The sequence below is a fragment of the Hemitrygon akajei genome, chromosome 23, assembly GCF_048418815.1.
Source record: "Hemitrygon akajei chromosome 23, sHemAka1.3, whole genome shotgun sequence".
Classification (NCBI taxonomy): Eukaryota; Metazoa; Chordata; class Chondrichthyes; order Myliobatiformes; family Dasyatidae; genus Hemitrygon; species Hemitrygon akajei.
The window spans coordinates 64,600,421-64,612,674 of record NC_133146.1 but is presented as its reverse complement, the minus strand read 5'-3'; the positions used below and the strand labels follow the sequence as shown (position 1 = coordinate 64,612,674).

The window sequence follows — 12,254 nt, the reverse complement described above, 5'->3', positions numbered from 1 at the left end:
CATCCAAAATCAAAGAGCCCCACCATCTGGGGCATGCCATCTTTTCACAGCGATCATCAGGCAAGAGGTAAAGAAGACTGAAGTCCCAGCCCATCAGGTTCAAAGTCGGCAACTTTCCTTCAACTATTTGGTTCTTGAACCAAGTAGCAAATGCATAACACTACAGTTCAGAAACACTATTATCACTTTTATTATTTTGAACTAAAATGGGCTTTTTTTGTACTAATTGTGTTCTTTCTTGTAAAAATTATGCATAATTTGTGAACATTTTTCTTGTGAGCTTATATGAAGCTGTGTTTATAATGCTGCTGCAAGCTTTTCATGCACACAATCTTGTTCATATGACAATGAACTTGACTCTGACCCTAGTTTTGATACATTATGACTTCCTAGATGAATGCAGTCTCTTTAGAAAAGTGTACATATTTTCTCTTATATCTCCATCCTCTGTTTGGCAGGATAGAGTTTCTCAAAGCGTGCTTCTTTCTGCTTGCTCACCCTGCAGCTGGTGTTGGGCGTACTCATTTCTTGAATATGTTCCTTGCCTGAAGAATTCACATAATGAAAATTTGTAGTGTCAGAATCCTTTAAAAGACCAGAAATATCTTCAGGCACTACAAAGACTTTGAAGTAAAAACAACTTTGAAGTATTCTAACCAGCTAAGTCCATAATAATACAATCAAAATATGTTACAAAACCTTCCAATATAATACCTGAGAGCAGTGATAGATAACTTTCAATTTGATGTGAAGATCTGAAAAGATTGGACATTATTCTTCTTAATCAAAAGCTAAATGACCAGGATGCATCTGATTACTAATTCAGTGCTAAATTTTGAAGCATGAAACTCAAATAAAAACTTCTGCAGGAATAAAAATAAATCAAAAAATTAATTATGGATATCTAGTAATAAACAAAAATTGCAGGTCAGACAGCAGATTATAGAGAGAAAAGGATTTACTATCTCAGATCAAGCAAATGCCTTAAAAGAAATATGTTTTAAACTGCAAAGAAGGAAGGAGGAGTGGAGACTAAGACAGAGTGTGATGTAAATTGTTGTGAACTAGTTAACACGGGGTGTTGAAGGCATATCTGGAGGATGTGCAAATGAAGAAATGTAAGTGAAGACAGAGGAGAAAGAAATAAAAAAAACAATACTTGTGCAGATACAATTCACTGGATACGAACAAGCTGGATGAACTCAGCAGATTGGGCAGCATCCATTGAAATGAGCAGTCAATGTTTCGGGCCAAAACCCTTCGTAAAGGTCTCGGCCCGAAACGTTGACTGCTCATTTTGACGGATGCTGCCCGACTTGCTGAGTTCATCCAGCTCGTTTGTATGTGTTGATTTGACCACAGCATCTGCAGTATACTTTGTGTTTACAATTCACTGGAGTTGTTAGAAATCTGCAGGAAAGGAGAATCTAAGAGGAGAATAAACAGAATTAATGAGTTGATGACCACACATCAGAACTTAGTTCTGACATAAACTGGAAAGGATGGTAAAATAATGATGTTAAATTTAATATTGACTCCAGTAGGTTTCAAAATAGAGAGAAGGAATATGATATTTAAGTTGTCTTCACTGGAGCAGGGCAAAAGGCTCAATATTTCTCTAGTCTAGTTTGCAATGTGTCTGTAACCTGTCTTAATGCCAACTGTGTTTCCAATGCTGCTACTTCAAAGACAAAGGAGCTTATCTCTTCTCTTTAATGGCATGCTCAATTGATCTGAGGCACTACAAGGTACCCTTGTCATCTATAGAGAAATCCTTCTAATGTTTTCCATCTGTAAGTGGGAGGAAAAGAGGTGATCTGATTACCTCACTATAACATCAACTGCCATTTTGCAGTTGCTATTTCCATTCAAGGGATTTGAGAGTCCGCAAATAGATGGCATTATGCATTATTGATCACCTTCATTCAATCTTAGGATGGTTACTTATCTTCTTAAACAGCTCTTGCCTGTATTGTTCTATTTGATGGTTTATTACAACTGAATGTTTTGCTCAATTATTGATGGAAGATGAGATGCTGTTCAACAAATTTACAACGGGTGTCACTGGAACAATGCAAGAGGCCAAAGACTTCCATAGGCTCGTTTGCAATAAATTCAGAAAATGATTTGTCTGGAGGCAGGTTTTATAGATTTTATAGGTCCCATGGCTGCCCTGATGGATCTTAAATGTTCCTCCAGATTACACAATCAGACTGGATTGCTAGTCTAATGAAAAAAACCAGTGTGCTGAAGTATGGTAGGGGTATGCTGAAGGGGTGGTAAATTGGATTAGTAAGTATACAGATGATACTAAGATAGGTGGCGTTGTGGATAATGAAGTAGGTTTTCAAAGCTTGCAGAGGGATTTAGGCCAGTTAGAAGAGTGGGCTGAAAGGTGGCAGATAGAGTTTAATGCTGATAAGTGTGAGGTGCTACATTTTGGTAGGACTAATCAAAATAGGACATACATGGTAAATGGTAGGGCATTGAGGAATGCAGTAGAACAGAGTGATCTAGGAATATTGGTGCATAGTTCCCTGAAGGTGGAATCTCATGTGGATAGGGTGGTGAAGAAAGCTTTTGGTATGCTGACCTTTATAAATCAGAGCATTGAGTATAGGAGTTGGGATGTAATGCTAAAATTGTACAAGACATTGATGAGGTCAAATCTGGAGTATTGTGTACAGTTCTGGTCACCGAATTATAGGAAAGATGTCAACAAAATAGAGTACAGAGAAGATTTACGAGAATGTTACCTGGGTTTCAGAACCTAAGTTACAGAGAAAGGTTGAACAAGTTAGGTCTTTATTCTTTGGAGCGTAGAAGGTTGAGGGGGGACTTGATAGAGGTATTTAAAATTATGAGGGGGATAGATAGAGTTGACGTGGATAGGCTTTTTCCATTGTGAGTAGGGGAGATTCAAACAAGAGGACATGAGTTGAGAGTTAAGGGGCAAAAGTTTAAGGGTAACACGAGGGGGAACTTCTTTACTCAGAGAATGGTAGCTGTGTGGAACGAACTTCCAGTAGAAGTTGTAGAGGCAGGTTCGATTTTGTCATTTAAAAAAAAAATGGATAGGTATATGGACAGGAAAGGAATGGAGAGTTATGGGCTGAGTGCAGGTAAGTGGGACTAGGTGAGAGTAAGCGTTCAGCATGGACTAGAAGGGCCGAGATGGGTTGTTTCCGTGCTGTAATTGTTATATGGTTATACGGTATGTTCAATAGTACACTAAATACACAATCCTTTTGCACAAGAACTACATAAGAGCTACACCTAGTCCTAGAGGAACAAAGGACTACAGTTACGGTCATAGGAGCGCTGTACGGATAAGCACTGCACCAGTTGCCTCCATCTTTCACCATTTGTGGGCGACTGCCTGGGTTGCGGCAAAGCTCTCTTCGGTCCACGCTGCAATGCTGTCTGCCCATTTCTTCCTCTATTTGCCCTTTTTTCTTTTCCCCTGCACCACTCCTTGAAGAATAGTCTTTGAAAGCCCACTTAATATACTTTCTTACACTATACTGCATCTGCCACTTCTCTGCCTATCCTCCCAATCTGTCCAAGTCCTTATTCAGGCTCCCTACTTCCTCAACACTACCTGCCTCTCCTATCTTTGTATTAGCTGCAAACTTAGGCACAAAGCCATTAATTCTGTGATCTAAATTGTTGACCTAAACTTGAAAAGAAGCAGTCCCAATACCAACCCCACTAGTCACTGCCAGCCAACCAGAAAAGGCCACCTTTATTTTGACTTTTTGTATCCTGCTAGTCAGCTAATCTTCTGTCCATGCTAATATCTTACCTGTAATGCCATGGGTTCTAATCATGTTAAGTAGCCTCGTGTGTGGCGCCTTTTCAAAGGCCTTCTGAAAGTCCAAGTACACAACATCCACCAATACTCCTTTGTCTATCCTGCCTGTTATTTCCTCAGGAATTTGCCAGGCAAGATTTCTCCTTAAGAAAACCATGCTGACTTTAGCTTACTTTATCATGTGCCTCCAAGTGCTTCAAAACCTCATCCTTAACAATGAAATCTAACATCTTCCCAACCACTAAGCTCAGGCTAACTAGCCTATAACTCTTTTCTTCTGCCTCCCTCCCTTTTTAAAGAACACACTGACATTTGCAATTTTTCAGTCATCCAGAACCATTCCATAATCTAGTGTTTCTTGAAAGATCATTACTAATGCCTCCACAATCTCTTCAGCTCCCTCTTTCAGAACCCTGGGTATAGTACATCTGGTCCAGGTGGATTATCTATGTTCAGATATTTTAGCTTCCCAAACACCTTCTCCTTTGTAACAGCAACTACACTCACTTCTGTCCCCTGATACTCTCAAGTTTCTGGCATGCTGCTAGTGTCTGCCACAGTGAAGACAGACACAAAATATTTATTAAGTTCATCAACCATTTCTTTGTCCCCCATTTCTACCTCTTCAGTGACATTTTCTGGCGGTCCAATATCCACTCTCACCTCTTTATATATCTGAAAAAGCTTTTGGTATCCTCAGATATTTCTTGGCTAGCTCACCTTCATATTTCATCTTCTCTCTTTATGTTTTTTAGTTGCCATCTGTTAGTTCTTCAAAGCTTCCCAATCCCCTAAGTTCCCAATATTTTTTGCTGTATTACATGTTTCCTTTTTTGCTTTTATACTGTCTTTGATTTCCTCTCATCCTCCCTTTAGAATATGTCTTCATTTTTGTGATACATGTATCCTGCATCTTCCAAATTGCCCCCAGAAACTTCAGCCATTACTCTTCTGCCATCATCCCTGTTAGTGTCACCTTCCAATCAACTTTGGGCAACTCCTCTCTCATACTACTGTAATTCCCTTTACTCCACTGTAATGCTGACACATCCTACTTTATCTTCTCCCTCTCAAACTGCAGGGTGAGTTCTATCATATTATGATCACTTTCTCCTAAGGGAACCTTTACCTTAAGCTCCCAATCAAATCTAGTTCATTAGACAACACCCGATCAGAATTGTTTGTCCCCAAGTGGGCTCAATCACAAGTTGCTCTATAAAGTCATCTCATAGGCATTTTACAATTTCTCTTTCTTGGGATCCAGCATCCACCTGAGTTTCCCAATCTACCTGCATATTGAAATCCCTAACAATGATCATAACATTGCCCTTATTACATGCCTTTTCAATCTCTCATTGTAATTTATATCCCACATCCTGGCTACTGTTCGGAGATCTGTACATCACTCCATCCGGGTCTTTATACACTTACCTTTTCTTAATTCTACCCAAAAGGATTCTATATCTTCTGATTCTATGTCTCTTCATTTTGAGGATTTAATTTACCAACACCCACCCTACCTCCTCTGCTTCCTGCCTCTCTTTCGATACAAGGTGTATCCTTGTATGTTACACTCCCAGCTGTGAACTCTCAGCCACAATTCAGTGATGCCCTCAACGTCATACCTGTCAATCTCTCACTGTGCTGAAAGATCATCTACCTTATTCTGTACACTGTCTGCATTCAAATATGACACCTTCCATTCTGTATTCATCACCCTTTAAAATTTTGCTCCCATGTTACACTTGAACTCATTCCAGTGACTGAAATTTTACCCTATCATCTGCCTGTCCTTCCTCACAGTCTCACTACACACTGCATCAACTTGTATATCAATTGTCCCATTCTCCGCCCTGTCACTCTGGTTCCCAAACCCTTGGCAAATTAGTTTAAACCCTCCCCAACAGCTCTATCAATCCTGCCTGCAAGGATATTGGTCCCCTTTGTGTTCAGATGTAGTCTGTACTTTTCATACTGATCTTACCTTCCCCAGAATAGATCCCAATGACTAAAAAATCTCAACCACTGCCCCTTGCACCACTCCCTCAGCAACTCATTCATCTGTACTATCATCCTATTCCTGCCCTGACTAGTGTGTGGTACTGGGAGCTATCCAGAGATTACTACCTTAGAGGTCCTGCTTTTCAGCCTTTTCTCTAACTCACTATACTCACTGTGCAGGACCTTATCCCCCTTTCGGTCGATGTCATTAGTGCCAATGTGATGATGCATTATAACTTCTTTGGAGAAGGTATTTTAGAATTTTTCCAATAGGAATTTATGCATGTTACCTTAGGAGTTAAGAATATCCTCCATAAATAGTGACTTAATTGTATATATTTCTGCCTAATCCCATTTCCAATATAGTTTTATTAACTTAATCACAAATGCTTTTTAATAGATTAGAGCAGGTTTCATTGTTTCTTGTTGCAAAGCAAAATGGGCAACAATTATGTAACAACAATATTGCAAAATTTTAATTTTGTAGGCGTATGTTTCAAAAGCATAACATATTGAAACATAATTTCAAGTGGTCAAATATATTAGTAACACAGGGAAATACTTCAGGAAACAACCCTGACTCTATTACACAGTGAGTCAAAAATTGTGCAGATTATTGACATAAATATAACACCACAGTAAATCAAATTGTAATTATTAAAATTCCATTAAAGTATTTATTATTTTTGCCAGCATATATTGTTCATGAATAAAATAAAATCTGCAGCTGACAGGTTAATCAGGTGATGAGAACAAAATTTCCTGAAGTTATTAAGTATGGTGGCATGGTAGCCTAGCGGTTAGTACAATGCTTTACAGTACTAGCAACCAAGGTTAGATTCTTGCTGCTGCCTGAAGAACTTTGTACGTTCTCCCCATGACTGCTTGGGTTTCCTGTGAGTGCTCTGATTTCTTCCCACAGTCCAAAGACATATCAGTTGCTAGGTTAATTGGTCATAAGAAAATAGAGATAGAAGCAGGAGTAGGCCATCTGGCCTGGCAAGCTTGCTCTGCTATTCAATAAGATCATGGGTGATCTGGCCATGGACTCATCTCCACCTACCTGCCTTTTCCCCATAAACCTTAATTCCCCCACTATGCAAAAATCTATTCAACCTTGTCTTCAATATATTTACTCAGGTAGCCTCCACCGCTTCATTGGCAGAGAATTTCACAGATTCACCACTCTCTGGAAAAAGCAGGTCCTCTTCATCTCTGTCCTAAATCTACTCCCCAGAATCTTGAGGCTATGTCCCTTAGTTCTAGTCTCACCTACCAGTGGAAACAACTTTCCTGCCCCTAGCTTATCTATCCCTTTCATAATTTTACGTTTCTATAAGATCTCCTCTCATTCTTCTAAATTCCAGCAAGTACTATCCCAGGTGACTCAATCTTTCTTTATAGTCTAACCCCCTCATCTCTGGAATCAACCTGGTGAACCTCCTCTGCACCGCCTCCAAAGCCAGTATATCCTTAATCAAGTAAGGAGACTGGAACTGCATGCAGTACTGCAGGTGTGGCCTCACCAATACCCTGTACAGTTGTAGCATAACCTCCTTGCTCTTAATTTCAATCCCTCTAGCAATGGAGGCCAACATCCATTTACCTTCTTGATAGCCTGCTGCACCAGCAAACCAATCTTTTGTGATTCATGCACAAGCACTCCCAAGTCCCTCTACAGAGCAGCATGCTGCAATTTTTTACTATTTAAATAATAATCTGCTCTTTCATTTTTCCTTCCAAAGTGAATGACCTCGCATGTAACAACATTGTACTCCATCTGCCAGACCCTTGCCCACTCGCTTAACCTATCTCTCTTCAGACTCTCCGTATCTTCTGCACAATTTGCTTTTCCAGTCAGTTTAGTATCATCAACAATATTAGATACACTACACTCGGTCCCCTCTTCCATTTTGTTAACGTATATCATGAACAGTTGCGGGCCCAGCATTGACCCCTGCAGCACACCGCTCACCACTGATTGCCAACCAGAGTAACATCCATGTATCCCAACTCTCTGCCGTCTATTAATTAACTAATCCTCTATCTATGCTAATAGATCACCCCGATCTCTCTGCATCCTTATCTTATGGAAAAGTCTTTTATGCAGCAGCTTATTGAACACTTTCTGGAAATCCAAGTAAATAACATTCATCTGTTCCCCTCTATCCACAGCACTTGTTATATCCTCAAAGAACTCCAGTGAGTTTATCAAACAGGCCCTGCCTTTGCTGAATCCATGCTGCATCTGCCTGATGGATCCATTTCTTTCCAGAAGCTTTACTATTTCTTCCTTAATGATAGCTTCAAGCATTTTCCCAACTACAGATCTTAAACTAAATTGTCCTGTGATTAGGCTAGGATTACTATGAATCAGGGGGTAGCTGGGCAGTGTGACTCAAAGGGCCAGAAGGGCCTGTTTTATGCTGGATCTCAATAAAATATAAATAAATACAAGTTGGTTCAAGACTATTTTTCAATTTTACCAGAGATACATCTTTTTAACAAGAAAAGTGAAAGAACAACATTAAATGGGGAAACTAACAAAGCATTGCCATGCTCTTGCTTCCTAAACAAGGCAGTAAGGAACAAAGACACACAACTATCATCAACTTACATGGTGTTGTAATTCCACCCTCCTCCTGGAATTTGAATTTGAGATTTGCAAAGGAGATTATATTATGTGAGAATAAAATGTAGATATTAGTTATTAAGGTAAAAGAAAAATAACAAAAATAAAAATTGAAATTAACTAAAATGTCATCCTAAAAAATAACAACAATGGATCTGGAGCAAAACTATATTTTCTCATTTTAAGCATTTATAACTTTTGGGAGAGAAAAGAAAATCATCCTATATTTTTATTCATGAACAGGACTTGATGATTAAGTTTTAAAAACAGAAATAGGCACTTACATCTTTCTTAAATCATTTAGTTCAGTACTGATAGCTTCCACTTCTTCATTTCTGCAAGTAATAGAAATTATTTTGCATTATGGCTTACTTTAACTTTATTACTTCAATTTAAAATTCAGACTGTATATTTTCCTTGTTAATTCTTGACAGAGTATGGTTATTCATATCGTCCCTATGAAGGGAATGATCTATAGCACTTTAGAGCCAATCAATACTTTAAAACTACCAGAAATAAAAACAAAAAATGTTGGACATGTCCAGCACCTCAGAAGGACAAAGTTTCAAATTTCAGAACCAAAATGTTGGCTGCTGCTTTTTTCACAGATAGTGCCTGATCTGCTGAGGTTTTCCAGTGTATATATTCACTATGATAATGTAGGAAACATGGCACCAATTTTTGTATTGCTAGCTCCCACAGGCAACAATATGACAAGACTTGGAAAATCTGTTTTTGTAATAATTGATTTAAACAAATGTTAGACAGCAATTACCATTCTCTTTGAAAAATTACTGTGGAGTTGATAATGTTAATCTTAAAGAAATGTTAGGTCCAAAATGTAAAGTCTGAAGATAAAGTGCCACGGCTACAGAAAAGGTGGACGCCATGGAGGGATTGTCTCCGGTGTCTCTGTGGGTGGAGATTAGGAACAGGAAGGGTCAATAACTTTACTGGGTGTTTTTTATAGGCCGCCCAATAGTAACAGGGATATCAAGGAGCAGATACAGAAACAGATCCTGGAAAGGTGTACTAATAACAGAGTTGTCGTGATGGGAGATTTTAATTTCACAAATATCAATTGGAATCTCCCTAGAGCAAGGGATTTAGATAGGGTGGAGTTTATTAGGTGTGTTCAGGAAGGTTTCTAGACACAATATGTAGATAAGCCTACAAGAGGAGAGGCAGTACTTGATTTAGTATTGGGAAATGAACCTGGTCAGGTGTCAAATCTCTCAGTGGAAGAGCATTTTTGAGATAGTGATCATAATTCTATCTCCTTTACAAGAGAGATAGGAACAGACAAGTTAGAAAAGTGTTTAATTGGATTAAGGGGAATTATGAGGCTATCAGGCAGGAAACTGGAAGCTTAAATTGGGAACAGATGTTCTCAGGGAAAAGTATGAAAGAAATGTGGCAAATGCTCGGGGATATTTGTGTGGAGTTCTGCATAGGTATGTTCCAATGAAACAGGGAAATTATGGTAGGGTGCAGGAACCGTGGTGTACAAAGGCTATAATAAATCTAGTCAAGAAGAAAAGGTGACAAAAGGTTCAGAGAGCTAGGTAACGTTAGAGATCTGGAAGATTATAAGGCTAACAGGAAGGAGCTTAAAAAGGAAATTAGGAGAGCCAGAATTGGCCATGAGAAGGCCTTGGCGGGCAAGATTAAGGAAAACCCCAAGGTATTCTACAAGTATGTGAAGAGCACGAGGATAAGATGTGAAAGAATAGGACCTACCAAGTGTGACAGTGGGAAAGTGTGTATGGAACTGGAGGAAATAGCAGAGATACTTAATGAATACTTTACTTCAGTATTCACTATGGAAAAGGATCTTGGTGATTGCAGTAGTGACTTGCAAAGACTGAAAAGTTTGAGCATGCAGATATTAAGGAAGAGGATGCGCTGGAGCTTTTGGAAAGCATCAAGTTGGATAAGTTGCTGGGACCAGATGAGATGTACCCCACGCTACTGTGGGAGGCAAAGGAGGAGATTGCTGAGTCTCTGATGACAATCTTTGAATCACCAATGGGGACGTGAGAGGTTCCGGAGGATTGGAAGGTTGTGGATGTTGTTCCTTTATTCAAGAAAGGGAGTAGAGATATCCCAGGATTTATAGACCAGTGAGTCTTTCTTCAGTGGCTGGTAAGTTGATGGAGAAGATCCTGAGAGGCAGGATTTATGAACATTTTGAGAGGTGTAATATGATTAGGAATAGCCAGCATGGCTTTGCCAAGGCCAGGTCCTGCCTTATCAACCTGTTTGAATTTTTTGAGGATGTGACTAAACACATTGATGAAAGAAGAGCAGTAGATGTAGTGTATATGGATTTCAGCAAGACATTTGATAAGGTACTCATGCAAGGCTTATTGAGAAAGTAAGGAGGCATGGGATTCAAGGGGACATTGCTTTGTGGATCCAGAAATGGCTTGCTCACAGAATGCAAAGAGTTGTTGTAGACGGGTCATATTCTGCATGGAGGTCAGTGACCAGTGGTGTGCCTCAGGGATCTGTTCTGGGACCCTTACTCTTCGTGATTTTTATAAATGACCTGGATGAAGAAGTGGAGGGATGGGTTAGTAAATTCGCTGATGATACAAAAGTTGGAGCTGTTATGGATGGTGTGGAGGGCAGTCAGAGGTTACAGAGGAACATTGATAGGATGTAAAACTGGGCTGAGAAGTGGCAGATGGAGTTTAACCCAGATAAGTGTGAGGTGGTTCACTATGGTAGGTCAGATATGAAGGCAGAATATAGTATTAATGGTAAGACTCCTGGCAGTATGGAGGATCAGAGGGATCTTGGGGTCCGAGTCCATAGGATGCTCAAAGCAGCTGCTCAGTTTGACTCTGTGGCTAAGAATGCATACTGTGTATTGGCCTTCATCAATCGTGCAATTGAATTTAGGAGCCAAGAGGTAATGTTGCAGCTATATGGGACCCTAGTCAGACCCCACGTAGAGTACTGTGCTCAGTCCTGGTCGCCTCACTACAGAATGGATGTGGAAGCCATAGAAAGGGTGCGGAACAGATTTACAAGGATGTTGCCTGGATTGGGGAGCATGCCTTATGAAAACAGGTTGAGTGAACTCAGCCTTTTCTCCTTGGAGCGACGGAGGATGAGAGGTGACCTGATAGAGGTGTATAAGATGATGAGAGGCATTGATCGTGTGGATAGTCAGAGGCTTTCTCTCAGGGCTGAAATGGTTGCCACAAGAGGACACAGGTTTAAGGTGCTGGGGAGTTGGTACAGAGGAGATGTCAGGGGTAAGTTTTTTAAGCAGAGAGTGGTGAGTGCGTGGAATGGGCTGCCGGCAACGGTGGTGGAGGCAGATACAACAGAGTCTTTTAAGAGACTTTTGGATAGGTACATAGAGCTTAGAAAAATAGAGGGATATTGGTAAGCCTAGTAATTTCTAAGGTAGGGACATCTTTAGCACAACTTTGTGGGCTGAAGGACCTGCATTGTGCTGTAAGTTTTCTATGCTTCTATGAATCATTTTATAGGAATGTCAACATAAGTGTTTGTGGTCAAACCTCTAGAAGTGAAGTCTGAACCAAGAACCCACCAACGCAGAACTGAACTGAAGCAAAGCTGACAATACATAACATATAACAATTTATTTAACACAACTGTAGAAACTCTCTCATAAAGTGTGGTTCCTTAAGGTTGATATAGCTGGGGTGATAATGGGGATAAGCTCCCACTACCTACTACATACTCCCAATGGCATGCACCTCAAATAGCCTCTGAGAACCAAGTTTAGTAACTGGCCTTCACATGTGGCTTAGCTATTAAATATAAGCC

At 39.9% G+C, this 12,254-nt stretch overlaps 1 protein-coding gene across 1 annotated transcript in view; it reads right to left on the bottom strand.

The window, feature by feature from the left end:
* Positions 1-12,254, bottom strand: part of LOC140715509 (uncharacterized) — a 449,684-nt gene that overhangs the window by 375,465 nt on the left and 61,965 nt on the right. The window contains exon 5 of the mRNA XM_073027850.1: positions 8,732-8,782. Within this exon, the coding sequence (XP_072883951.1) occupies positions 8,732-8,782 (51 nt within the window). The remainder of the gene's footprint in view (positions 1-8,731; positions 8,783-12,254) is intronic.